The sequence below is a fragment of the Arachis ipaensis genome, chromosome B7, assembly GCF_059453495.1.
Source record: "Arachis ipaensis isolate K30076 ecotype BB chromosome B7, ASM5945349v1, whole genome shotgun sequence".
Lineage (NCBI taxonomy): Eukaryota > Viridiplantae > Streptophyta > Magnoliopsida > Fabales > Fabaceae > Arachis > Arachis ipaensis.
This window is the reverse complement of record NC_142442.1, coordinates 132,205,881-132,232,433: the sequence shown is the minus strand read 5'-3', so window position 1 is coordinate 132,232,433 and position 26,553 is coordinate 132,205,881. Positions and strand designations below refer to the sequence as shown.

The 26,553-nt window shown below is 29.2% G+C and overlaps 1 protein-coding gene across 1 annotated transcript; it reads left to right on the top strand.

The window, feature by feature from the left end:
• The first annotated feature begins 16,012 nt into the window (after nt 1-16,012).
• On the top strand, nt 16,013-18,251 carry LOC107605947 (uncharacterized). The gene has a single exon (XM_016307902.3). The coding sequence runs from the start codon at nt 16,644-16,646 to the stop codon at nt 17,859-17,861; it is 1,218 nt and encodes a 405-aa protein (XP_016163388.1). The 5' UTR covers nt 16,013-16,643; the 3' UTR covers nt 17,862-18,251.
• Nucleotides 18,252-26,553: the final 8,302 nt, after the last annotated feature.

Here is a 26,553-nt window from a genome sequence, read left to right as displayed (position 1 = left end):
TCTTAAATTTGTTAAAAAATTAAATTTTGAATGATTATAACGTAAATAATTAAAAGAATAAATTAAAAAATAATATGAGGTAACTAAAAAAAATCAAAATTAAATATAAGATGGTATATAACAATTTGTATAAGAAATTTAATATTAAATATAATAAAAATAAAAGAATAAAAAAATAAGAAAATAGAGTATATAAAAAAAAATAAGAAGATAGAGTCTCTCAAGTTTAACTAAAAAAAAGTCAAATATAATATACAATGATAGGAAAAAAAACTAATAAAAATATAGTCAATTTAGTTCTAAAATTTTGGAATGAATAAGTATATTTGTTAAATTTTTTTTATTTAGTACTGAGTAGTACTACCTGAATTAAAAGAGTTATGATGAATAATAGATTAATTTACTAGTATTTTATTTTAATGGTTGATCTATAATGATTCAATTAATTATTTTAAGATTGTAATTTATTTCATATTTGATATTATATAAAAATAAATTATTAACTTAATAAACAATTAAATAATCAAAAACATACATTTAATGAAAATATAATTTTATTTTTTAAAATATTAAAAAATATATTTAAAAAATAAACCAACTAAATTTCATGGTAGCCCCACCAGAAGTACCCATTTTGTTGGCGTCAGGCACAAAATGACTTCCCCACCAGAAGTTTCAATTGGCGTGCGCCCCTCCTGAGATGACGACTAAATTCATTTCGCGGGTGCTTTGCGAACAATGGCCTTGCGCATTTTTGTAAAGCTTTCTGCATGCGTATTATGGGAATTAATATATTTTATTTATTTATTTATATAAAAAAAGCCTGCATAAATAAGCGCTAACTATCTATTAATCCAATTTTTAAAAATATGTATAATAATAAATAAGATGTTAATTGGTATGATGATTATTTCATATTTTGATCAAGAGATTTTGGAATTGAAAGGTGCAAACAAAAACTGTACCTTTTTATAAGTTATATATAATTAAGGTTATTTTAGGAAAAGAAACTTTATTTTAGAATAGTAAAAATATTTAGGACAAATCATGGACTAATTTAAAATATAAATAATATTTTTATACTAAATTTTAAAAGTTTTCAATAAATATTTGAAATCTGTTTGAAAATTGATGAACTTTCAAACAAAATTTACAAATGATGCTATTTTCGTCCCAAATTTGTGGGAAAAATTTTGTCTACTTCCAAGGGTTAGTTATAGTAAAAGCATTTAAGACTAATTATAGACAAATTTGGGATAGAATTAATATTTTTCAAAATGCGTCCCAAATCCGTCTAAAGTTATTGCGCATATTCAGATGGAATACGGACGAATTATAGTTTTTGTCCAAAATTTGTTGCTAATCTGTATGAAAATTTTGGCGCCATCTAAAAAAAATTTGGCGCCAAAATTTGGGACAAAATTTAGACAAATTTAGGATAGAATATATTATTCAAATGTCTCCATTAAAAATTGTTCAACATTTGTCTCAAATTTGTCCGAAATGAAAAAGTCATTCAGACGGATTAAAATTCGTTTGAAATTTTCGTCCGAAAAAACCTTATTTCTAGTAGTGTCACTACTTAAATCTTTAAATTTTACACTATCATTGCAGTAGTAAAATTAAGCATAAACATATTTGTTTGTGATTATTATTAAAGTATAACGAAGGATGAACAAGTTGAAGGTATAGGCTACCGTGGTTATTTGTTTGTGTTCTTGGACATTGGTCTAAAGCTTTGTTTCACATGGCTCAATATGTCAGTGTATGTGTCAAGAAATTAGATATAGTTAGGACCATTTTTCGAGTGCTTTCCCTCGAAGAAACTTATTTTATTTTAATTTTTCGTGTTTCTTATAATCCATAATTATTTGCATTGGTCCATGCCTCCTTGGCTTAGCACTCTTGTTCTATTATGGGATCTTTAAATTTGCATATAGATTACAAACCCAACACACTTTAATTTTATGTGAAGCTTGAAAAGCCATATTCTTATTCTTACCTTACCAAAAAAAGAAAAGGGTAGAGACAATAAAAGAGAAAGGTCATTCTCAAAAACCGCAAAAAGGGAAGGGTCAACTTGAAATCAAAACGTTTTATAATCCATACTAGGTCAAGTTAGTTAGCACGTATGGTTTTTGAAATTTTTCTAAATATTAATTTTTAACCCAAAATTAAAATATGATGATGTATGTTACCGTGTTAATTCATTGTTTGACCCTTTTTTTTTTTCAAAAGAAATTCTCAAAGTGTATCCACTTGTCCATTACAAGTTGTATGAGAACTTCAATTCATCCTTGTCATTTGTGCATGGTATATATGTAGATGTAGTGTCTTTTATTTGTCCAATTATAGTGCTTATTTTATTTTATTTTTTTGTTTTCATGTATCATTTGGGTAGTTTTTATCAATATTCGACATCTCAACTTGGACTATAATTCAAAAAAAAAATATAGGAGTGTATTTATATATAATTTTTTTTAAGTATTTGAGAAATATTAGTGTTTCAGTAATTTTATCCGTTGATCATAATTATAATATATAATTAAGATATCGATCTTTTTTAAATATTTTAAATTTTTTCTTTTATATCTATACACCAACTTATTATATATAATCATCAAATTGGTTAATAAGAAGTTGTACAACATACATGTCATTCACAGCAAGAATTTAAATATGCTTTATTATTAATATGGTATACATTATGAAACTTTTTTACTGTATAATAGTTCTTTATTTAATGTGAAATGAGAGAGTTAGTGCATATGATGAATGTAGAAGATCTAAATGTGGTGCTGCAAGGACCATTCATTCTTTAATTGGCTTCACCTATTTTAGCCAAATAATAAGGCAAACGAACTAAATGAGCGCAACCACCCAAAAATACTAGTACTAATCATCACCAAACCTACACTACACCCACATGAATTATGTTAAAAAAAAATTAATGCACTTAGATTGCTTGCATGTCAATAAATATCTATAATTGCCTAATTTAACTGTTACTAGTAGTTTCTCATGATTAATTCCAAGAACAAAATATATGGTACAACACGCAAATGACACACCAAATTATATATGCTATGTTACTTCTTTTAGTTTTTCACCCTATAGAGAGATTTTTGTTAAGTTTATATTTTCAGTTTTTTATTTTAGAATTCTATTACCAAAAAAAAAAAAAAAGAAAGTGTATTGGAAGTTTCGGTACGGATTGAGAGATGGATCAGGAACTTGCGTGTCGAGGTGGATGTTGGATTATCTGACTGGAGCAATGGGGGGAGGTACCTGCAAAGATACTCCAACGCTTAAGTCAGAATGGATTTAAGAGGTATAAGGTGTGAGGAATGAATGAATATCTGGAGGGACCTGTGTCTTCTATTTATAGGTGATGGTAGTTATCTTATCTTATCTTGTTTCGCTAAGATAAGGGAGATGTTTGAATTCGAAAGTTGGTTAGGAGCTCGAGTGGCCCAGTTCCGGGCCTTCTAGAAGGACGAAGCGGGTCGGACCCGGATAACCGGGTTTTGGAGACCATTCTGGGCGTAGGATCTGTGGGCCGGATCCGTAACAGAAAGTAAAAATTGTACTGTTCGTATCTGAATAAAATTGAGGATGAGGTTGGAGAATATGAACTCCCGGTATAAAAACATAAGAGTAGAGTTTGTAAAAATATTTCAACACTCAAATTAAAAGATTTAGAAAAAAAAAATAGATTTAGAATTCGTATGTCATATCTGAGAGTTATTATTAAGCTCCTCATTAAGTAGTGTGCTCGTTAGTGAATCGGAAGAAGATTTCCTTTTAAATAGAGATTAGATCTTTCTTTTTCTGAAAAATTTTTGAGATGATGTCGAAGAGACTCATCTGAGTCGAATTTCGGATACTCTCAATTCAAATCGTCGTGATTAGACCGGATCAAGACAAAATGTAATTAAAATGAGTGGTGTTATTTTCTAATAAAAAAATAAATTTTTATTTTTTTATTTTTTAAAATTCTAAAAAAAAAACACTAAAAAATAAAAAGACAAATCAAATGTGTTCTTATTTTTTTGTTGAGATTTAATTGAATAGAGCAGAAACCTACATGCATACATACCCATATGATAGCCTAATGTAATAATATTTGGCTACACATATACGTTTATTCTTGTTGCACCACCACTAATATGATAACAACAACAATAATATTAACATAACATATGGTTCCACATGTATCTATCTACCCATATACGGATACTGCAAAAACCAAAACTGCCTTTCAATTCCAAAACGGCAAAAGCAGTCCCTCGATTTTTAGCGCCTTTTTTTTTTTTTTTTGAATTTTTAATAATTTGTCTAATTCTGAAAGCCTAACGACCAATCATCAACTGACACATAAAAACGTTATGTCTAGCTGGACAAAATAAGAGCCAGGTCACAATAAATGAAATTCTCCATTACAAATTACACTGTTTTTGTCTCTCTTTCTTTTCTTCTTTTATTTTTTTTTTTATTTTCATTTATTTCTCGTAATAAAACGAAACCGTCGGCCTCTTTGTTTTATGCAGTGTTTTAGCATTTCGGGTATTATTATTATTATTTAGGTGGTTGGGTCTTTTCATTAATAAGGGCCGGACTTGGCCCATGGATTTACAAGCTAATATTTCTTTTAATTATTTCAATTCATTTTTACTAATATTATAATTATCACTATTAAAGGATGTCAAAAAAAAAAAAGATTATGTATGTGTTAGTTGGGGAATAAACATGGAATAAAATTTTTTCATGAATTAATTTAATGTATAAATTAAATATAAAATTTACCCATATTCTGTAACCAAATATATATATACTAAAAGAGACATAATAAAATTTAGACTCTACAAAAAGTACAATAATTGAAAGAGCAGCATTTTAGTTGTAACAATACCTAATAAATTAGTTCCTGGGCAATATTTGTAAAAATATTAAATTAAATTTGACAAAATAAAAGTCAAAACTTCAATAGTGGCTCAGTGAGCTAGCTATGCTTGTCTGATCTTATTTACGCGGAAAGGAAAATATCTATGACAAAAGTTAATTTTGTATATATCTGTCTTGAATTAGTATTTAATTTCTTTTATAACATAATCTCTAATTTGTATTGTTGTCTATTAACTTGGCTTACTTAGTTCCCTTGTAGTTGGAGCATTCACTCACACAGCAAGCTAAGTTAAGCAAAAAATAATAAAGACAAATATCGGTAATGTTAAAATAATTATTATTTATTTTATTTAATATTTAGTAATTATTATAAAAATTAATAAACATAAAGTATATTTTTTGTTCTTAAAGTTTGACAAAAATTTTAAAAATATTCTTAGGTTTTATTTTGTTTTAATTTTGTCCTAAAAATTTTTTATTTGTATTAAATATATTTTTTATGGCTAAATTTTAAAAAAATTTTAAGATCAATCTAACAATAATGCATAAAAATTATGCTTGATTTGCTTGTGTTGAGAGTTGTTCCTATGAAATTGTTGTTGAATCGATCTTAAATTTTTTGAAATATTAGTCGTCAAAGGTATATTTGATACAAATCGAAAATTTTTGGGATAAAATTAAAACAAAATAAAACTTAAAGATATTTTTAATATTTTTATCAAATTTTAGAGACAAAAAATATATTTTACCCAATTAATAAATATTAAATAAGATAAATTCTGACTTTTTTTTTTTTTTTTGGGTTAACAAACATTTCTAAAAAAATATATATGCAATCCTCTTGAATCATATAATACATAAATTCATAGCAGTAATTAAGTTATCGCTAAGCACTAAATCCAAAAGAAAAATGAGAGTACTTATGACATAACATTCCTTTTTATTCCATGTTATCATGCAAATGTTCCAAATCCTTCTTTTGGCTTTATGAAATTTTGTTACCTATAAAGGATGTTTATTTTGCTGCTTTAGCATAAACGGCCAACAAGAAATAATCAACAATGATTGGTTTGTTCAATATAAAAATAGTTCAGTAAAGCATATATTTTCATGATATATAATAAAAAAATACATATATAATTATAATGGTACAATTTGTTTTTCAACTAATGGAGATACCATTGTATATTAACTTTCAGATCTTCTATCTCCTACCAACAAGCTACTAATAGAGATAGTTGTATTTTTATTGTTGACTTATATTAATTACTCAAATGAGTTATGAGCCTCTCAACACCTCATAACATTTGATGTGACTTAAATATACGAATAATATTCAAATTGATTCAAAAAAAATTAAATTAGATTTTTTAATAAAATTTCATTTTTAAAAACTTTTTAAGAATTTTTTTATTAAATAAATTGATCTTTCTGTCATTTTAAAAAAGACTAATTTATCTTAGTGTATATTTTTTAAAAATCTAATTCTGTCATTATGAACCAATTTATTCGATGAAAATAATTTTTGAAAATTTTTTTAGAAAATAAAAATTTATTAGAAACTGTTGGATTTGAAATTGTTCAGACATCAATTCAGGTATTTAGACACCAAAGTTGTGGAGAATTTTAAAAAATAAACAAATAAATAAATAAAGAAGAAAACTCACTAGTGCATCAACTTATATGTTGGTATTTAGGTTTTGATGATATTCAAGTTCGGCTCGAGGATTGTCACATTTTCTTTGGATGTTCTTTATTTTGTCATTACCAATGAAGTATAAAATTACAATATTTTGTAAAGAGTTTCAAACCTTTTCCTTTAATTGTATCCTTTTTTAAATGTTGGTCAAATTTACTTAGCTTGAACCTTAACTTATGAGACTCAAAACGAAAATCGATAATGTAACAAGTTAGAAACATAAAAAGTGATTTAATGTGTCTATATATATAGCCAGACAACATGAATGCACAGAAGCTTAAATATTTTGGCTTTCATATTTAAGACAAATGCATAGTGATTCTTATGTTAACCTTTCCTGTTTTCTGCCCCATTGACACTAATTGATGAAAATTAAAAGCATAAATATGATTTGTATCAGTTCCTTGATTATGACAAAACAAAAAAGTAATATTAGGAAGTCAATTTTTCTCAACCAACATTAATCAATTTTTTAAAGTTATTTTATTCATTTTAAATTTTAAACTTTAAATTACAAATTTTTTATTCTTAAATTTTAAATTATAAGCTCTATATCTTAACTTCTTCAAAAAATTAAAAATTAAAAAAATGGACTAATATATATTGATTAACTAAAAATTAATTTTTTATATTTTTCCGGAAGAAAAATAAGCTTCATTCTATAGAATCAAAATTGAAGTAAAATGTACCCTAAGAATATTAGTTAATTAAGATCCCTATATAAAAAGGTGTTGTACTGAAAATCATTAAATATATATATATATATATATATATATATATATATATAATTTTAATACATTAAATTTATTAAAAATATTTAATATTTTTATTATTACACTCTCAAAGTGTGGCATTATGGACTCATTTCAACTAAATATTTAATATTTGACTTATTTTTAATGTGAAACATTATATTTAGGAAGTTCAAATTAAATTTGAAAATTTTTTTTTGCATAATTTTGGTGGACTTCTTGTATATCAAAATAGAATTTTTTTTCCAAACTTGATAATAAGGACAAGTGTAATTTCTTTTCATTTTTAATTTATTTAAATATTATATAATAAAAAAGTACACCTATTCTTATCAAGCGGAGAAAAAAGTCTAGAAAATTGACTTCCACCAGACAAAAACTACAAAAACCAAAATAAAAAGTGATCGAAATTCCATTGCAAGTCATGAGTCATGACAATATGTAATGCGTTTATTGTAAAAAAATTAGTGCTTGAGCCTCCACATACAAAAGATGAACAGTAACATTATGATAATGTTTATAATGGTAAAAACTAAACTTAAACTTGCATAAGGCATATTGTTAAAATTTTAAAATAAATACAGTACAGGTCATACTGTCATAGAAATAAATGTATTTCTATTTCAAGTATGAAAGTGAGATTTTTTTTCCCATGTTTGTACTATCATACAATGTACGTATAATTGTGCACAGCAAATGAATATTTTACATTATCTTTATTCTTTAGTATAAAAGAGATATGATTTATTTAAATAAGTTTTTACGAAAAGATTTTTTTAAGTGACTAATTTTTAAAAGTTTTAAAAAAAAATAAAAATAATTTTATGTTTAGATATTTTATGTAAAATTATTATTTTAAATAAAAAATATATTTTTTAAAAAGATATAAAGTATAATTTTAAATTTTTTTATTATTTATTATTATAATTTTGTTAAATATATTAAAAATAATAAAAAAATTTCACTAAAAACGAATTTTTTTTCTAACAACTAAATAGTATATAAATAAATACATACTTATATAAAAATATCTTTATATAAAAATAATATTACGAATCATTAATATAAATATATTTGCTGAACTATTTAATAATTGGTGATACTATTTTTATATACAAATTAGTATTTTTATCCGTAATAATATTACGGAAATATAAATTTAATAAAATTATGGTCTATTTTATTTTGATAGTATAAATTATTATGCATGACACAAAAAATTTATAAAATCAAACTATTTTTACAAAAAAATTCATAGATTGACAAAAGTCTCTAATTAAGAAAACTAAGGTATCTGTAGATAAAAAATTAAATAATAAGATTTTTAGTTATTATTTTTATATGAAAAGTAAAATTTTTTATTAATAATTAATTTTAACATTTGTTATCTAAAATTTAAAACAATTTAACGTATATACTTTTATATTTAATTAGGTGTTAACTGTTAAGTCTGTGTCACAAATAGAAATAATTAATTTTTATACTTTCTATTTAAAAATAATATTTTTTCTCTCTATACATATAAAAATATAATTAGATATTAGCATAAAAAATTATACTGATAGTTATAAAATTAACTCAAAATTATTTTTTTTAAATAATTGAATCTTGATTCTAACTTTTAATTATAACATTAGTATTCTCTCAAAATTATATGTAATAAATATTTGAAAAAAAATGAAAATATAGATTAGAAAGATAAGTGGTAAAAATTTAAAACTAAATAAAAAACTAAAAAATTATGTATATAATAACAACAATAATAATATTTTTTATTTAAATTATATTATTTTGTTAATTTTATTTTTTAGAAGATAGAGAAAGATAGAAAAATAGAGAATGAGAGAAAAGAGAGAGAAAGATAAAGATGAAGAATGAAAGTGAGAGTGAGGGTTTGTTAATTTTGAAATAAAATTTTTTATTTTAATTGTAAAACAATATCAGATGACATATTTTAATTTGTCAAATTACTAATATAAAATATAAATTATATATAGAGTAAAAAAAGTAGAGAGCAATAGAAAAATAGAGAGAGGTATATAAGAAAATTTTGGAAGGGAGTTTATTAATTTTGATCAAAATATTTTCTCTCAATTTCAATAAGAAAGTGTCATGTGACACATTTGATTATTAAATTAGATAATAATATATGATACATAATATAGATATATTTCAATTTCAATTTTAATATTTTAATTTTAATTTTAATGCAATTAAAGAATGTTATGTTGCACATTTTGATTGTCAAATTAATAATTAATCATTGATAATTAATAATGATATATAAAATAGATATAGTGGTTGAATGAATGAGAGAAATAGAGAAAAGAAGAGGGAGGAGGGGAGAACTCTTTAATTTTAGAGGGAAAGATTTGATTTCAATTGCAATGCAGGAGTGACATGTGTCACATTTTGGTTGTAAAATTAGTAAGGAGGAGGAAAGAATTCTTCAATTTTGGAGGGAAGGATTTAATTTCAATCAAAGTTGTCAAACTCGCGAGTATAGGTAAACTCGTGGAGCTGACCTAAACTCGACTCGTATACTCGATTCGTAGACTCGTACGAGTTTACCTGTTATAAAATTTTTTATAAAAAATATATATATCATGTATAATATATATATATATATTTAATCAAATATAGGCATTCAAACTTAACAATTTTAACATCAAAACACATAATAAATTAACCTAATACTACAATTATACCATGTACTCTAGACCACACGTTCAAATCCTTCACAAATATACATCTAGTTCAACATAAAACACACAATCACACAATCAAAACTTCATATAACACAACTAAAAAACAAAATAAAATAACAAAACAACAATTAAATATTCTAATAAAGTAAAAGTCTGCCAATGAGTAATAGCTCAAATGGCATAGACTCCCCATACTCAATTAAGAGGTTGCGGGTTCGAGTCTCCTATCTTTCCAAATTTTAAGCCAATGAGTAATAGCTCAAATGGCATAGTCTCCCCATACTCAATTAAGAGGTTGCGGGTTCAAGTCTCCTATCTTTGGTAAAAAAAAAAAAAAAGTAAAAGTCTAAAATTGAAATCCTCCAATATTTCATCTTCCATGGCATCAACATCATCATCTTCACCATCTTCATCAGAAACATCATTTGTTTCCAACATTTTATATTTTTGTCCCTAAATCAACAAATCAACAAACCAAATAATTAATTTAGCAAAGTTATCCAAAGTTTCAGATTTCAATAAACTAAACTAAGCTAAACTAAACTAAACTAACATTTCAGATTTCCTAAATTCAGATTTCAGATTTCAATAAATTAAACTAAACTAAACTAACATTTCAGATTTCCTAAATTCAGATTTCAGCAATCAATAAACTAAACTAAACTAACATTTCAGATTTCCTAAATTCAGATTTCAAATTTTGGATTTTAGATTTCAATAAACTAAACTAAACTAAACTAACATTTCAGATTTCCTAAATTCAGATTTCAGTTTTCAATAAACTAAACTAAACTAAACTAACATTTCAGAGTTTCAATATTTCAGATATTCATATTCATTAACAAAAAACATCTAAATAACTAACAGTCTAACTGTCTGAGTATCTAACACAAGAACTTATTCAGTAATTCATATTTCATTATTCATTAACAAATATGTAACTATCAGATATTTAGATTCATTAATCTATATTTTGTGATTCATCACACCAGAATTCAAACTAAAAAAATATTAAAAAGTTAATTTCAGAATCAAAATGACAAAAATCATACCATAATACCAAAATTATTTAAATTTGTTCGACTACCAAAATTACAGATTAAACTCACACTAATAAGTAACAACTACCAAATGCATCAATTGATTCAATTCAGTAACTAATTCATTTTTAAATATACTTGAAGGCTGAGATGGCAGAATGAAGTAGGCTCAGCTGAGTAGCTGACACCGGCGTTGGCGCGTTGCTGTGCTGTGCTCCACGACGACCGACGAAATTGTGCTCCATGACGGCCGACGGAAGCGTGGCTAACACTGGCGTTGTTGTGCTGTGCTGACTGCTATATTCCACGAATCTGCGTTCTTCGATGCAGAACAGGGAGCGAGAGAGTGAGAGTGTGTCGAGCTGAATGAGAGAGCAAGAGTGAGAAAACGGTGGTTTGGAGAACGACGAACGACAGCGAGGGATTGGGGACGGACGGCGACGTGGGATGGACGATTGACGACGAAACGCGAAGAAGAAGAGAGCTTGGAAAAGAGAAGAGAGTGAGTGCGAGCAAAGGGGATTTAGAGTTAGTTGGGTTAGTGGGGTTGCTGCCTTTCTTTTTTTTTTTTGCCCAAAACGGTGCCGTTTTGGCAAAAAATCCAACCAAATCAAACTCGCTGACTCATGAATAAACTCGCGAGTTTGACCGAGTTTATCCGAGTCTACCCGAGTCTACCCAGAAACGAGTTTGTGTCCGAGTTAACTCGATTCCACTACCTAAACTCGTAAGAGTTTACGAGTTAACTAGCGAGTTTGACAACAATGATTTCAATTACAATGAGAGAGTGACATGTGGTACATTTTGGTTGTAAAATTAGTAAGGAAGAGAGGAGAATTCTTTAATTTTGGAGGGAAATATTTGATTCCAATTGCAATGAGAGAGTGACATGTGGTACATTTTGGCTCTAAAATTAGAGATATATAATAGATATAATAGATATTCTCCACATATAAGTCATTATTTTATACAAGTCCATATAAGTCACTTTTACTTAATTCACCTCATGCGTCACTATCTAACCAACTTTTCAATCAATGCGTGAATATATAACTGTCTTTTTCGAAATGATTTCGAATTTTCTCAACGTTTTCGATCTACGTTCTCTTCTATCTCCGCGTTCTTTGCATTTCTCTTCGTTTATTCTTTACGTTTTTGAAATTAAGCTTTTGAACAGTTATCTCATTATTGAAGATAATGAATAATTCAAGTTCAAATTGTCAATTGAACCAGAGCATTGATTATTGTTTTGAATCCAATCAAGTGGCTGAGGTGTGGTTCGATTCTAGTTAATATTTTCGTTAGCAGTTTATGATTCTGTAGGTGAATAATGTTGTTTTTGTTTGTGAAAATTGTTATTTATCGCTGATGGTTTGATTTGAATGTAATATAAGAGTTCTGCATTAAAGAAAATATTTTTCTATTTTTGTAGCAAATTTCGGTGTAATACAAAGATATTTAAGTATATTGTTTAAGAATTTTTGGTGTATGTCTGCTGATAAGTTCTGTATAATTCAAAACTCTTCTTCTCCCCCCTTATCTTCTGATGCTTCTTCTTCTTTTTCATCATCATCATCATCATCATTATCATCATCATCATCTTCTTCTTCTTCTTTTTTTTATTCATCTTTTTTTTTTATCTTCTCAAGTTTTTTCTTGTTTTACTCTCTTAACAAGAATAAAAACAAAAAAAAAATCAAACAAAAAAGTAGAAAGAAACACATAATGCTACAAATTTACTTGAAAGAAGATGAACTTATATTCATTCAACTAAAAGAAAGAAAGAAATAATAAAAAAAGAAAAATGCAACATTAGAGAAAATATTTTTCTGTATTTGCAGCAAATTTTGGTGTAACACAAAGATATTTAATTGTTTAAGAATTTTCAATATTTTTGTACTGATAAGTTTTGCATAATTCAAAACTCTTCTTCTTTCTCCTCCTCATCTTATGCTACTTCTTCTTCTTTTTTTCATCATCGTCACCATCTTCTTCTTCTTTTTTTCTTATTCATCTTTTCTTCTTTGTTATACCTTCTCAAGTTTCTTCTTGTTTTACTCTCTTAACAATAATAAAAACAAAAAAAATCAAACAAAGAAAAAAAATACATAATGCTACAAAATTACTTAAAAGATGACGAACTTACATTCATTCAACTAAAAAAAAAAAAAAAAGACACAAGGAAAAGAAGAAGAAGAAGAAGAAGAAGAAGAAGAAGAAGAAAAATGCAATATTAGAGGAAACATTTTTCTGTATTTACAACAAATTTTGGTGTAATACGAAGATATTTAAGTATATTGTTTAAATATTTTCGATGTATGTGTACGGATAAGTTTTGCATAATTCAAAACTATTTCTCTTTCTTCTCCTCATCTTCTACTGCTATTTCTTCTTCTTCATCTTCTTATTTCATTTTCTCATAATTCTTTTTTAATTCAATTTCACAACTTTCTTCACTTTTTGCGACGATTTTGAAAGATTTTTGAGAGATTTTAATCCTTATTTAAATTTTGAGCGTTGCGGTTTTGATTGAGAGAGAAAAACTATTTACACTATTTAAGAGTTAAAAAAGTACATGTTTATACGTAATCTAAATTGAAAAATATTTTTGTTAAATTTAGACCAACTTATATAAATTTGTATGCTAAAAAAAATTTGTATGGATAACCACCCTCTTTTATATATCATCCTAACGTAAAAATATCATTTTAGAAGTATCCAATTTCTTATATCATTTGCAGGGAAGTGTGATTAGGAAGAGTGACATGGAGCACGTTAAATTGGCATATCCCAAAGCAAGAAGCAGAAAACACCCAGAGACTGAGAGACGTACAGATTCTAATTGTATATGGCGGCCAATTCTAGGTTGCCCGCCACGTTTCCACCAACCTATAGCTGTTCAAACCTAAATATAAAATTCACCCCCTTATATTAAAAAAAAAAATCCAATTATTACTATAAGAAATTCATTTTAAACGCTTACATTTTCTTGCACTCTATGCTCATGGTTATTATACACGCTTAAATATCTTCGTAAAAATACATTTGTTTTAAAACAAAACAAAAGTTGTTCTTAATTTTTTTAGGTTTTATTTTTTAAAAGATTTAAATATAATAATTAGTTTTTAATCCTAGAATTTTTTATTTGTCAAATTTTTTTCTTCCTAAAAAAATGATTTTGCATCATCTTTTGAGTGTATCTATTTTATTAAATTTTTTATAAAATATATTTCTCTTTTTTCTTATCAATATCTTTTAATATTAAAATAAATATACAAATAATAATGCTAGGAACCAAGATGATTTCAGCTAAAAACCAATCAAATGTCTCTGAGTGAATCCAAAACCTCTATATGAATGATGCTTATGTTAAGCATTAAGATGTTTCTTTTCTTTGTAAATTGGATAGTTCTGAATTTGTTTTCTAATTTATAATGTTTTAGGCATTTGGAGAGGGAAGGAGGGTGAAGAGACGGAAACTAATTGAATCAATTTTCGTGATTCATGTTACAATGATACTGAATGTATCTCCTCCTAATTTAAATGTGGTAAAACATTTAATAACCAATATTTTAAATCATAAATAAATAAAACTAATTTACTATATTTATAATTAATTAAGTTGTTCTATTCTTGACTAATTTGGAGTTGGTTCCATATACTTTTTCATATACAAAAGAAATATACACAATTAAAATATTGTGATATGTTAAATGGTATATGACATAATAAATAGAAATATAGCTATATATATAAGTCTAATTAGTTTATATTTTTACTTTTTATTATTTTTTATTTTAGAATTTTATAAAAAAAGTAATTATAACAAATTATATATTTTTGGATACTATTTTCAGTTTTTATGTAAAAATTTAAAAATAAAAAATACTAGAATACAATATTTTTATCACAACAATATTTAATGAAATTAATTAATTGAGAATTGAATACCAAAATTAAAAATCATAAATACTTATTTCATAAAACTAAAAATTTATATAATTATATTTCAATTTAAGTATGTCTTAAATTCAATATTTTATTCCTTATTTGAACTCATTCATCATGCATTGACAATATAAAACTTTACTTGCACTGCAAACCATGGATAACAAGCTAAGTAAAAAGCAGTTGAGGAAATAACGTAGCGAGAGTGGAATAATTACTGTTTGTTTTACGTTGATCCAAGTTGAGTGGCAAGTGGCAACAAATATCTAATCTTTTACTATGTTCAAATAACACGTTTAAGAAATTTATAAACAAAGATTAGCAGTAAAACATTTTGACCGTTATAAAAAATAAAAAATCAAAACAAAAAATTCACCCACACACATGACACACCCACCACAAACAATTCACTAGCCAGCCAGAGATGAAGTGTTTCCAGTCCATAGAATCACATTATTACCAAAATACCCTCCCCTCTCACGTTTTTACACTTGCATTGATTTGGCTTTACACGAGCGAAAAAGCTGATTTCGGAAGAAGAATTAAAGCTCAAAACTGAAAACAGTAAAACACCACCATTTGATTAGTCAAACTAATTTGTTAGATTAATAAGTTACAAAACCCCGGGTATCTTGGTGTCACGTGACTCGCATCTCAACATTCGAGAATCGAGACCGTGCCATATCATTACTCAGATCAAATCTCCACCGTCCAATCCTGCAATCTTCCGAGTGGGCCACACCCATGCAACGTGTCAAAATCTAAGCGATGCGGCGCGTCGATGAGTCATGCGTGTTTCACCACCGGCTCCATAATAAAATCTTTTCTCTTTTTTCCAATTTTTCCACTGAAACGGAAAATGGAAATAAATATCTGGTGCTAGAAAAATGAAAATAGAAATGGAAAAAAAGAGAAAGCATTTAATTTTAATTTATTGAGTCCAAAATTGCGATGTTTTTTCGGTTTCGGCTGGTGGGGATCCTATAAAAACATCGAGTTCGGTGTTTCGGTCTCCTCAGCAACTGAACTCTTGTTTCATACTCTCTCTTTTTCATTCTCATTTCTCACTACTACTACTGCTCCACTCAAATATTCATATTCAACCACACCAAATAACATTTTTTTCATTTCATTTCTAAAGAAGAAAGAAGAATCTGAATCTTTCTCTTCTAGCTTTGAATCGGAAGGTTTCTTTCCCTTTAAAGGGAGAAGAAGTTTCAAGGAAGGTCTCCGCCATCACTTACCACCACCATCATCATTCATTCATTCCATTCCATTCCATTCCCCCAATAATTCTGCTTTCAGCTTCACCCTTAAGCCCCCTTTTTTATCCTTTCTTGGGTTGAAGACACACATACACAGTCTCATGTTGTTTTTTTTCTCATCAAAAGTTACGCTTTTCTCTTTATTCCCATCACTCTCTTCCTCCTCCATTTCCATCATCAACACCTTCCATTTCTAATAGCTTTTCATGTCTTTATATAACATTTCGTCACAAAAAAACTCTTCCTCTTCTTCTTCTTCAAGCTTCTCCCTCAAGTCTCATCCTCTTATTTATTAACCCAGCCTTATTCATTTCCTCTTCGTCATCATGAACAGCTACTGCTACGACAACAACGACGTCGTTATGGAACAAAGCAATAGCATCCTATGCAAATACACAGTGCACCGCACTGTCACTAACAAATTCACCAAACACAACAAGAAATCCACCATGGAACCCAGAACGGTGCGTGTGTCTTACACCGATCCAGACGCCACTGACTCCTCCGCCGATGAAGCAGAACAACACTTCCTCTCTTCTTCTCGCAAGAGAGTAAAGCGTTACATCAACAGCATTCAAATCGAACCCGCTTCCACCAAGAACCCTGTCTCCGCCGCACACAATAAGAAAAGGGCTACTGCAAACGCTGGCGACGCTGCTGCTTCTTGCCGCCGGCCGGCCAAGGCTCCGGTGACCACCAACGGAGGGAAGAAGTTCCGCGGTGTAAGGCAAAGACCATGGGGGAAGTGGGCGGCGGAGATTAGAGATCCGGCGAGAAGAGTTCGTCTCTGGCTGGGAACCTACGACACGGCGGAAGAAGCTGCCATGGTTTATGACAATGCGGCCATTCAAATTCGTGGCCCTGACGCTCTCACAAACTTCATCACTCCACCGCAGCGCGGAGAACCACAGCCACAGCCACAACCACAAGAAGGAGAAACAACCACCGCCGTGAAACCAGAAATGAAGGTGGTTGTAACTGCAGAAGCTTCCGGCTCCGGCTCCGGCTACGACTCCGGTTCAGAAGATCACCGGTGTCTGAACCTCTCATCCCCAACCTCAGTTCTCCAATTCAGAAGCAGCGAAACGGAATCGTCAGAGCAAGCAAAGAAACAGTCGTTCGTCCATTGTAGTAGTGATGACGTGTCAGGTTCAGGTTCAGTTTCAATGGAAGAAGTATTCGGAGAGTGCCAAGGCGAAACGAGCTTGTTCGAGGAGACTGGTGAGTTCTTGGGTTTGGAAATGATGCCGGTTTGGGATGAGGTGTTCGATTTTCAAACGCCGCAGTACCCAGTGATGTTCGAGGAGGAAGAAGAGAAACGGTTATTTGGGGAAACAAAGACGACGTCGTTTTGGTGCGCAGAAGAGGATCAAGAAGTAAGCATGGAGAACTATAACAGTAGCATTGTGCTGGCTGATTCACTCATCGATTTCGAGAAGGCTTGTAATCCAACTCCAACTCCAACTCCATCTAGCTTTTGCCAAATGGACGATGATTACTTCCAAGATATTTTGTTGGCTTCTGATCCTCTCGTCCTTCTATAAACCAAACAAATCGTTTACTTTTTACTGCTGCGCTGCCCTCGCTGTTGCTTGCCGGTTTCATTTCACGGCAGATTTTGGTTTTGCTTCCGGTGGCAGTCTGACGAAACACATCCCAAAATAATTAAATAAAAAATTGAGGATGCCTTTAATTTTGAATATTATTATTATTATTTATTTGTTTGTTAGATACTCCTAGCTAATGGAGAGGGGACTTAATTGAGTTCAGTGAAGTTTTGTTTAGATTTTTCTTATACTCTTTGCCGGAATAATATTAGGTGGTTGGAAATGTGTAATATATTTATTATTTTTATTATTATGTGGTTCAAAAATGCTAATGGTTAATGCAATTGCTAATTAAGTGTTTTCAATTCTAATTTTGATTTGATGTTGGATCCTCTTGTTTCGGAAGACCAACTATATATTGTCCCGTTGAAAACAAAAGCAATGAAAATGTGGAGTGTGAATTGGTGACTGGGCGTGGCAAAAGCGCTGATTGCGGTGGTGGCCGGTTTGAGTTGGGGTCCAGAGCGGTGGTGTATATGAATCCTAGACTTTAGTTGATTTGTTTATTTAATTATTATTGTTTTGAAGAAAATGGTGAGAATGTTATGTTATGTAGCACGCAGAAGCGGGAGGAGCATAAAGAGCAAAAGGGAAAGGGAAAAAAAAAATGGAAGGGGCTTTTTTGGTGCAAGTGTGATGCCGCAAAGCAAAAGTCTACAAAAGAAAACGATGAGTGCGTGCGCAATGTGTACATCAAAAGATGGAACTCAATAACGGGGTATCTATTTGTCGGGTACCACTTTTGCTTTTAATCACACATACCCTTCTAGTTTAGTATTAGTATTATGATATAGGATTAGGAGAAACAAATAAGGTTTTCATTTTTTCGGATGAAAAATTAATTTGCAAGTTTGTTACAAATTTTCTATTTAAAGGTTGGATTTGAACTTTATTTAAATTTTTGACATTTGTTTAAATAGATGAATAAATTAATCACTTGACTAATATAAATAGTTTTACTAATTTATGAGAAATTATTGCAGATTTTGTAGTTTACTTCATTTTCTAATGTGTAATTTAATTCATAAACAATTATTTATGAACAGTTTGACTAATTTGCCGGTTTTGTGGTGCCTTTATTGTGCCCAACAAAAAATCAATAATCACTACATTTTGTTAAAGGTCAATTTTTTTTAAATAAGAAAACATGGTAAAATGAATAAATATCTAATTATTTTTAGATTAAAATAGTTAAATTCACAAATTATAAAAATTATAAAAATTTAATATTAATTAATTTTATATTTTATTATCTTAAAATAATCATGTTAAATGTATGTTAAAATTAATCACTAGTATAGAATACATATTAAAATATAAAATACATATTAAAAAATAAATTAATCTACACATATATTTATATATAAATATATAATAATTAATTTAGTGACTGATTTTTTATGTTCATATAGTATTTTTGTTTGACAAATCTTTCCATTTTAAAAATTATTATTTTTCTTTTTATTTCTCTTTTAAAAGATATAGAATAAATAAACATAAAAATATGGTAATCAAAGAGTTGTATAAAGAGACAAAATTACTCTAATATAAAAAAAACCTTCAATTAATACAGTTATACTACATCCTATTTTTTCCTTTAAATTCTATACTATTAGAGATACATGTAAAAATAAAAATTACAAAAATATTTGGGACATAATAGAAAATTAAAAATATTTGATAACAAAAAAAATAACTAAAAATAAATAAAATTTATCTTATTTAGTATTTATTAGTTCTAGTAACAATTAATAATATTAAATAAGAGATAAATTCTAATAATTTTTTTTATCTTCTTAATATTATTATAAAAAATAATCTAAATAATTTAAAATAAGAATCTTATTTTATATTTTTTAATTATTTTTAAAATAATTAAATAATTTTAAAGATAATAAATATATAATTATTAATATTAAATTAAATAAAATAACTTTGTTATTATTATCTTCCTATCATTACTATAAAAATTCTATACCTTCTACTCGATATGCATGATAAGACGAGGGGTATACAAAAGAACACCTGCAAACAGTGGCTGAATCAGAGTCTAAAGTGGTCATGTTCTTCCTAAAATGGCTAACAAAAAATATTATTTATACATTAAAAATTAATTATTAAATTAATTATTATAATGTCATTATTAATTATTAAATTATTTTAATATATACATAATGTCATTATAATCTAATATGTCTATGTGTATTAGTGTGTAGTGTGTAGTGTGTTATGATTTTTTTCCGATGTATTATATTATTGAATTTCACATGAATTTGTACAGTAATCTTGGTCTATTAGCACTGTAATAGTAGTGTATAATTTAAAAATAAAAAAGTTAAGAGTTTGAGACTTAAATAGTAACAATATTTAACTAAAATCACTGCTACATAGCTCCCAGATATCGACGGCCTGCTGGAAGCCGTGGAAGGAAGAAATTATCGATGGTCAAGCCTTCGGTAAAACGTGAAGGCATCCCTACAAATGGACATGATTTTTTTATTTGAAGATTTTAGCTTAATAAATAAAATCTTAACTTTCTATAAGGCCACGTTTAAAAATAAAATTGAAATTAAGAAATTAAAATTAAGAGACAGAAACGGTAAGATTAAGATTAAATTAAATTTTTATATTATATTTAGTATAAAATATATAAGATTGAGTTATGTCTTAAGATTCTATTTGATTTAAGATAAGTATGATTTGATTATTAAAAATAATATTGTTAAAGTTTTAACTTTTGTTTCTAAAAATTTTATTTTTTTATATTTCTATTTTTTTAGAATATTAATTGAACTGAAATTTTATATTCCAAGATTAAAGTTTTAGTTCAAATTTTTCAGTTTCAATTCTAATTTATAAAAATAAACACAATCTAAGAATACTCTCCGCCTATGTGTGTGTTACAGTGCAATTTGTAAGGGAGAAAACATGTATAGAAAGAGAAGGAAAAAAAAAAAAAAAGAATTGTAGTTTGTTTGGGTAAAAGGAGTATTTTTTTTTTAAATAAATAAAACAAATATTTTATTTATGGATATAGGTTATTTAGAGCGTTTTTATTGATTTTGTAGTATGTCTTATCTCATTTATAGTATAAACGAAATAAGTACACGTATCACGTCTGTATACATGATATATGGAAAAGAGCACCCTCCATGTATCTCGTTTATCATATAAACGAGATATGCACATACGTATTTCGTTTTCACGGTAAATGAGATATAGGCCAAAGTTAAAATGTTGTTACGTAAACGAGATATAGTACTACAAAATTCAATCAACTATAAAAAGATCTATAAACTATTAGTATTTTCCACAAATATCTCAATCCTTCTTCTCATCCGTTTCCCTCACAGCTGTAAAAATTTAACACCCTCTCAATATTTAAAGGCTTCAATTTTAGACTATATATCCTAAAATTGACATATAGCTGTTCAACATACAGATTCGAATCAGCCTTAACAATTTCAGGCTTTCTATCTTTTGTCCAAAGAAGGAACTCTGATACACAGTAGATAGTACAGTTCCAACTCCGTGAATCCAGTCCCGACCCAATAAGGCATTATAGCTTTCCCTCGAAGACACCACCACGAAAACAGTGTTTCGCTCAAAAGATCCCACCTTCACCCCAAGGTAACCAGACCTTTAGAGGGAGTAGAAGCACCACTAAAGTCTGTTTTAGCAATGTTGGTGGGAACCAAATTATCAGGATGCTTACCAAATTTCATCAACATCCTCTCCGGTAAGAGACTTATTACTGCTCCGCCATCAATTAAGACTTTATTTACTTTAATTCTACTCATAGTTGTAGTAATATGAAGTCGGCGAAGATGAGACTTTTGTTTTTCAAAAGACCTAAGAAAATACCCTGGTTCATTCGAAAAAGCTTCTTCAACATCCATATCATAATCTTTTTCAGGGCCGCCTTCATATTTGCCCAAGTATTCAGTTGGAATAATTGAAATAGTCCCAACCTGTTTATCATCTCCCTTTTCGAAATACTCTTCATCCAAGTCAACATCCTTGTCTTTGTCAACACCTGGAGTATTAGCTATCACCTTACCTTTGTCCAACTTCGCAGGAGAAGGAATATCCTTTGGGCATGTTTTCCCATCAGAAGGAAAACCGATTCGAGAGTGCACCGAAGGTGTTGCCCCCTTACCTTTACTAGAATTAGTTTTCTTATTTTATGGATTGATCCCGTCTTCCTCTACCCCTTAAATATCCTCTGACTCGACCACGGTGGTAAGGATATTGACCTCGAGGAGGTCCCCGATTTCTCCACTGTGGGTTCCGTCGGTATTGGACATCTCGACTCTAGAATTCTTGACAATTTCGAATCCATTGAACCCCTATAGTCTGAGAACGGCTCATCGGTGCGATAGCATTCTGCTGAGGAGCCTTGGAACTTTGTCCTTCCACTCGTCTAATTGGTTGCTTTTGACGAGCCTGCTCTTCTCTATGAGCCAATTCCTTTTTCATCCTCTCTTTCTCAAAGATTGCTGCAGCCTTAGTATCGAACACAGCATTGCATCGAGGACACAGAAATAGTGAAATACATCCCGATCTTTAAGTTTTTACTGCATAAGGAACTCCAACAATCCATCCCCTACACCAGGGTATACAGATTAGATTTGTGACTCGAAATCACCTAGAGCCACGTCAAAATCATAAGACATTCCAACCATATTTACTCCAAAATATGGTTCAGCAAAACTGGCCTCAGCGTCGAAAGGATCAGCATCAACTTTCATCTCTTTCCTCCCATCATCAAACTTCAAACGTCTTTCCATAATGGCCTCCTATATCAGATCCCTGAAACGAACACAGCTGTTAGTCGAATGACTAGTTGCTTGGTGAAATTTTCAATAAGGTTTTCCTTTTAAATCTTTTACCGAGAGTAAAGTTCTACCCTCAGGCAGAATTAACTGTTTATCTTTAAGCAACACATCAAAAATCTTATCAGATTTCAAGATATCAAAACTATATTTCTTTCCACTCTTTAGTTTTGAATCATTCGACTTTTCATTACTAGGGAGCTTTTTAAGTAAAGAACAAACATATGGAGGACCCTTCTTAAGTTCAGCCAAATTAACCTCTGCTTCGAAATCGAACTCCTCTTCCGAGGATTCCATGGCCACATAAGCAACCTTCTCCTTTTGATTAAAAGATTTACTCTTTAACCTTTGTTCATTCTTATATTTCTCTTTTTCCTTCTTCATAAGTTCAACCTGACGAATTCTTTCAACCAAATGGGCCAAATCAGGTATATGCACATTAAGCAGTTTTCGACACATATAGAATCTTAACGCCATAACTACTATTTTCACTACTTCACTCTCAGGTAATGACACATAACACCTACTTCTAGCATTTTTGAAACGTATCATATAGTCATCAATGGTTTCACTATCTTCTCATTTCAAAGGTACTAGGTCAGTAACTGCTACATTCAACTCTCCTCGATAAAATTGACCATGAAAACCAGTTTCCAACTGATTGCACGTCGTTATCGAATTTGGTCTGAGATTCAAAAACCAAGTAAACTCATTCTTCATTAACGAAGAAGGAAAAAATTTTATTTTCAAATTCTCATCATTGGCTAGATTCCCAATCTCAACCAAATATCGAGCGACATGTTCAGTAGTCGATTCTCGAGCTTCTCCTGTAAATTTTGTAATTATTTTCGGATTCTTCATCCCTCTTGGCACTTCAGCCATTTGAACAACTTGAGAGAAAGCAGACACAAAATGGGGTCGGTTCACCATAATCCTATTGAGTACATTTTCTACAATCCTTGTGAGTTGATAATGTTCACCACTATGATTAGCACGTAATTGGGCCAGAACATCATCTGCATTTTGAACACGGAGAATTATCTGAGAATTTTCTCTGTTTAAAATATTGTTTTCATTTTGAAATAGATTTTCGAAACCCTCATTATTCCCCCTGACATCATGCCTTTCGCCTTCATCATAATCAACGATTCGAGCAATCCATTCAACTTGGCTTGCAAGATGTTCGAATTTCGATTTGTGATCAGTCATCATAGGATTTAGAATTCTAGTCATTTATTGAGTCAATAAGTTGACCAGATCATGATGACTTTCCTCTACATGTTGTCAAAATGCCACTATAGAATTAGAAGCATTCGACGTAGAGCCCACATTATAATCACGAAAAAATTCAGAATACTGTTGTAGATTTTCAGAATTATTTACTCCATTTACATTCTCAAAACGAATGGGAGGAACAAAACCACTCATCGGTGGAGTATAACCGGGAGGAAGACCATAAGGAGGCCAACCAATAGTTACTGGAGGCTGAACTGGTGGTAAGTTACCACGTGGACGAATATTACGCCCATTAGTTCCAGTTTGTACACTAGTATGCACTGTACTTTCACTTACAATCAAACCTTCTGAACGTGAAGTAACGTCTGAAGATTGCACATTTACTAGTATGCTGTCATTGGTGGACGAACCACCATTCACATTTGACACTTCATCAGTCATGTGAATAATCCTTCCACTTTCCAATTGCATACACCAAATGACACCAACAATCTTTTGACACACTTCAGTTTAAAACTGTCCAACTGGGCGTGCCAATTTATTTTGTCAATTTTTAACAAATCGATAGTGGTTCGATGATAATGGTCTAGGAGCGAAACCTACTCCTCTTTTGCAGGTACCAGTAGGTGCGAAAGACTAAAAAAGCGTAAAATAAAGATTTCGAAAAGTAAAATTTACTGAAATCGAAATGATTTGCATTAAATTTTAAATAAAGCAATAAAAATACCTCCGATTGGGTCAAAGGACTTTTGACATGAACAGTAAAGGTACTGAAATGTAAATTTGACAATAAAATTAAAATATGCTTTGAAGATAAATTGAACAGGAAAAGATAAAGTTTGTAGAAATTGTAAAATTGAAAAGTAAAGACAATGGAAGGAACCCTACAGAAATCGAACTCGAATGCAAACTCAGAAATTCGCTGGGGATGTGAGTGTGCTTGAGCGTATTTCTAGAGAAAAGTTCCAACCTCTATCTCCTAAGTCTTACTCATATTTATAACTTGCTTCCACAACCGACCATCAATTGCACGATGTTGCCTTGCGTGCGGATTTCCGGGTAACCGTTCCCGCTCCTTTGCCCATGAGCGTTACCAACAAATTCCTAATTCAGAGAAAGCCTTCGAAATCCCCACTCGTGTAACCGCTCGATTCCTCATTCGAAAAACTGCTCGATTTTCCATTTCGAATAACAGTTCGATTTATCAAAGTGTCAAAATCGAGTCCGTGTCAAATATTTTTCACTTAACACTTGCACGTGTATCTCTCGGCCTCTATTTTCCTTCTGACACTTTACCAACATTTCGAATCAGCTTAATCTTTTGAAAGTAAATATTTCGATTAGTAGTAAATTAACATTTACTAAAAATACATTTGACACCTAACAAATGTTAATAACTTGCCAACTAACCTATTTTATATTACCAAAACATAATCTATTCTACTCATGTGCAACAATACCAAATCTATCAAAGTACCCTAACTATAATCACCATTACTTATTTATTTAAAAGATAAAAATAACAACACTAACCTGAAAGTCTATTACTCTCGCGATGTGTGAAAAAGCATTTAAGCGGTTGATGTGATCGTCCTGTGCATCTGCGCCGCCATAACATCTAAGTATCTCAGAAAAATCAACAAAACGTGCGATAAAAAGAGATATGAATAGGCTGATGGATATGGATAGTGACACTACAGGCGCTGTCAACGAGTTACATATATATAAGTGTGTTTAAGTTTTATCTCGTTTACTGTGTAAACGAAATAAGTATATACATATCTCGTTTACACTATAAACGAGATAAGTCACGCGTCAGATCACGTGTACAAACGTGTTATATGTACTTGCTAACATGTCTGATCTCATTTACAGTATAAGTGAGATATGTACATATTTATTTTGTTTATATTAAAAAGAAAATAAGACCGCTGCAAAAATCCATAAAAATATTCCAAATAACTTATATTTATAAATAAAAAATTTATTTTATTTATTTAAAAAAAAATTGTGAAAGAGAGTGAGACTACTTAATTACTTATGAATAAATGTTTAAATGAGATTTTTTCTTTTTATATAACCAATTGTTAAGGCTAAATATATTGTTATTATGATTTTGATAATGTCATTTTTTTATAAATTTATAAAAATATACCATAAAAAAATTATGTATAAAATTATATTATAAAAAATATCATTATTTTAATTGTAATTAGGATTTAGCTAATTAAAAAACTTTTATAAAAATATATAAAATTTAAATTTTTAACATTGATTAAATAAAAAATTTAAAAAGTTTAAACTATTATTCATCTTAATATGTGCTCAAAAACACAAATTAACTAAATGAAATAATGTTTAATTTTGTTTCTAAATTTATACGTGAATCTTAATTTAGTCTCTGAAGTTTTATTGTCTCTATTTAGTCTTTAAACTTTGTGAATATGATTCATATTAACGAAACGCTAATGTGGATAGTTGGATGTTGGACTCTGTAAAACTATATCGTTTTTGTTTTGACATTTAAATAACCAAAAAACAGTATCATAAAATGGTAT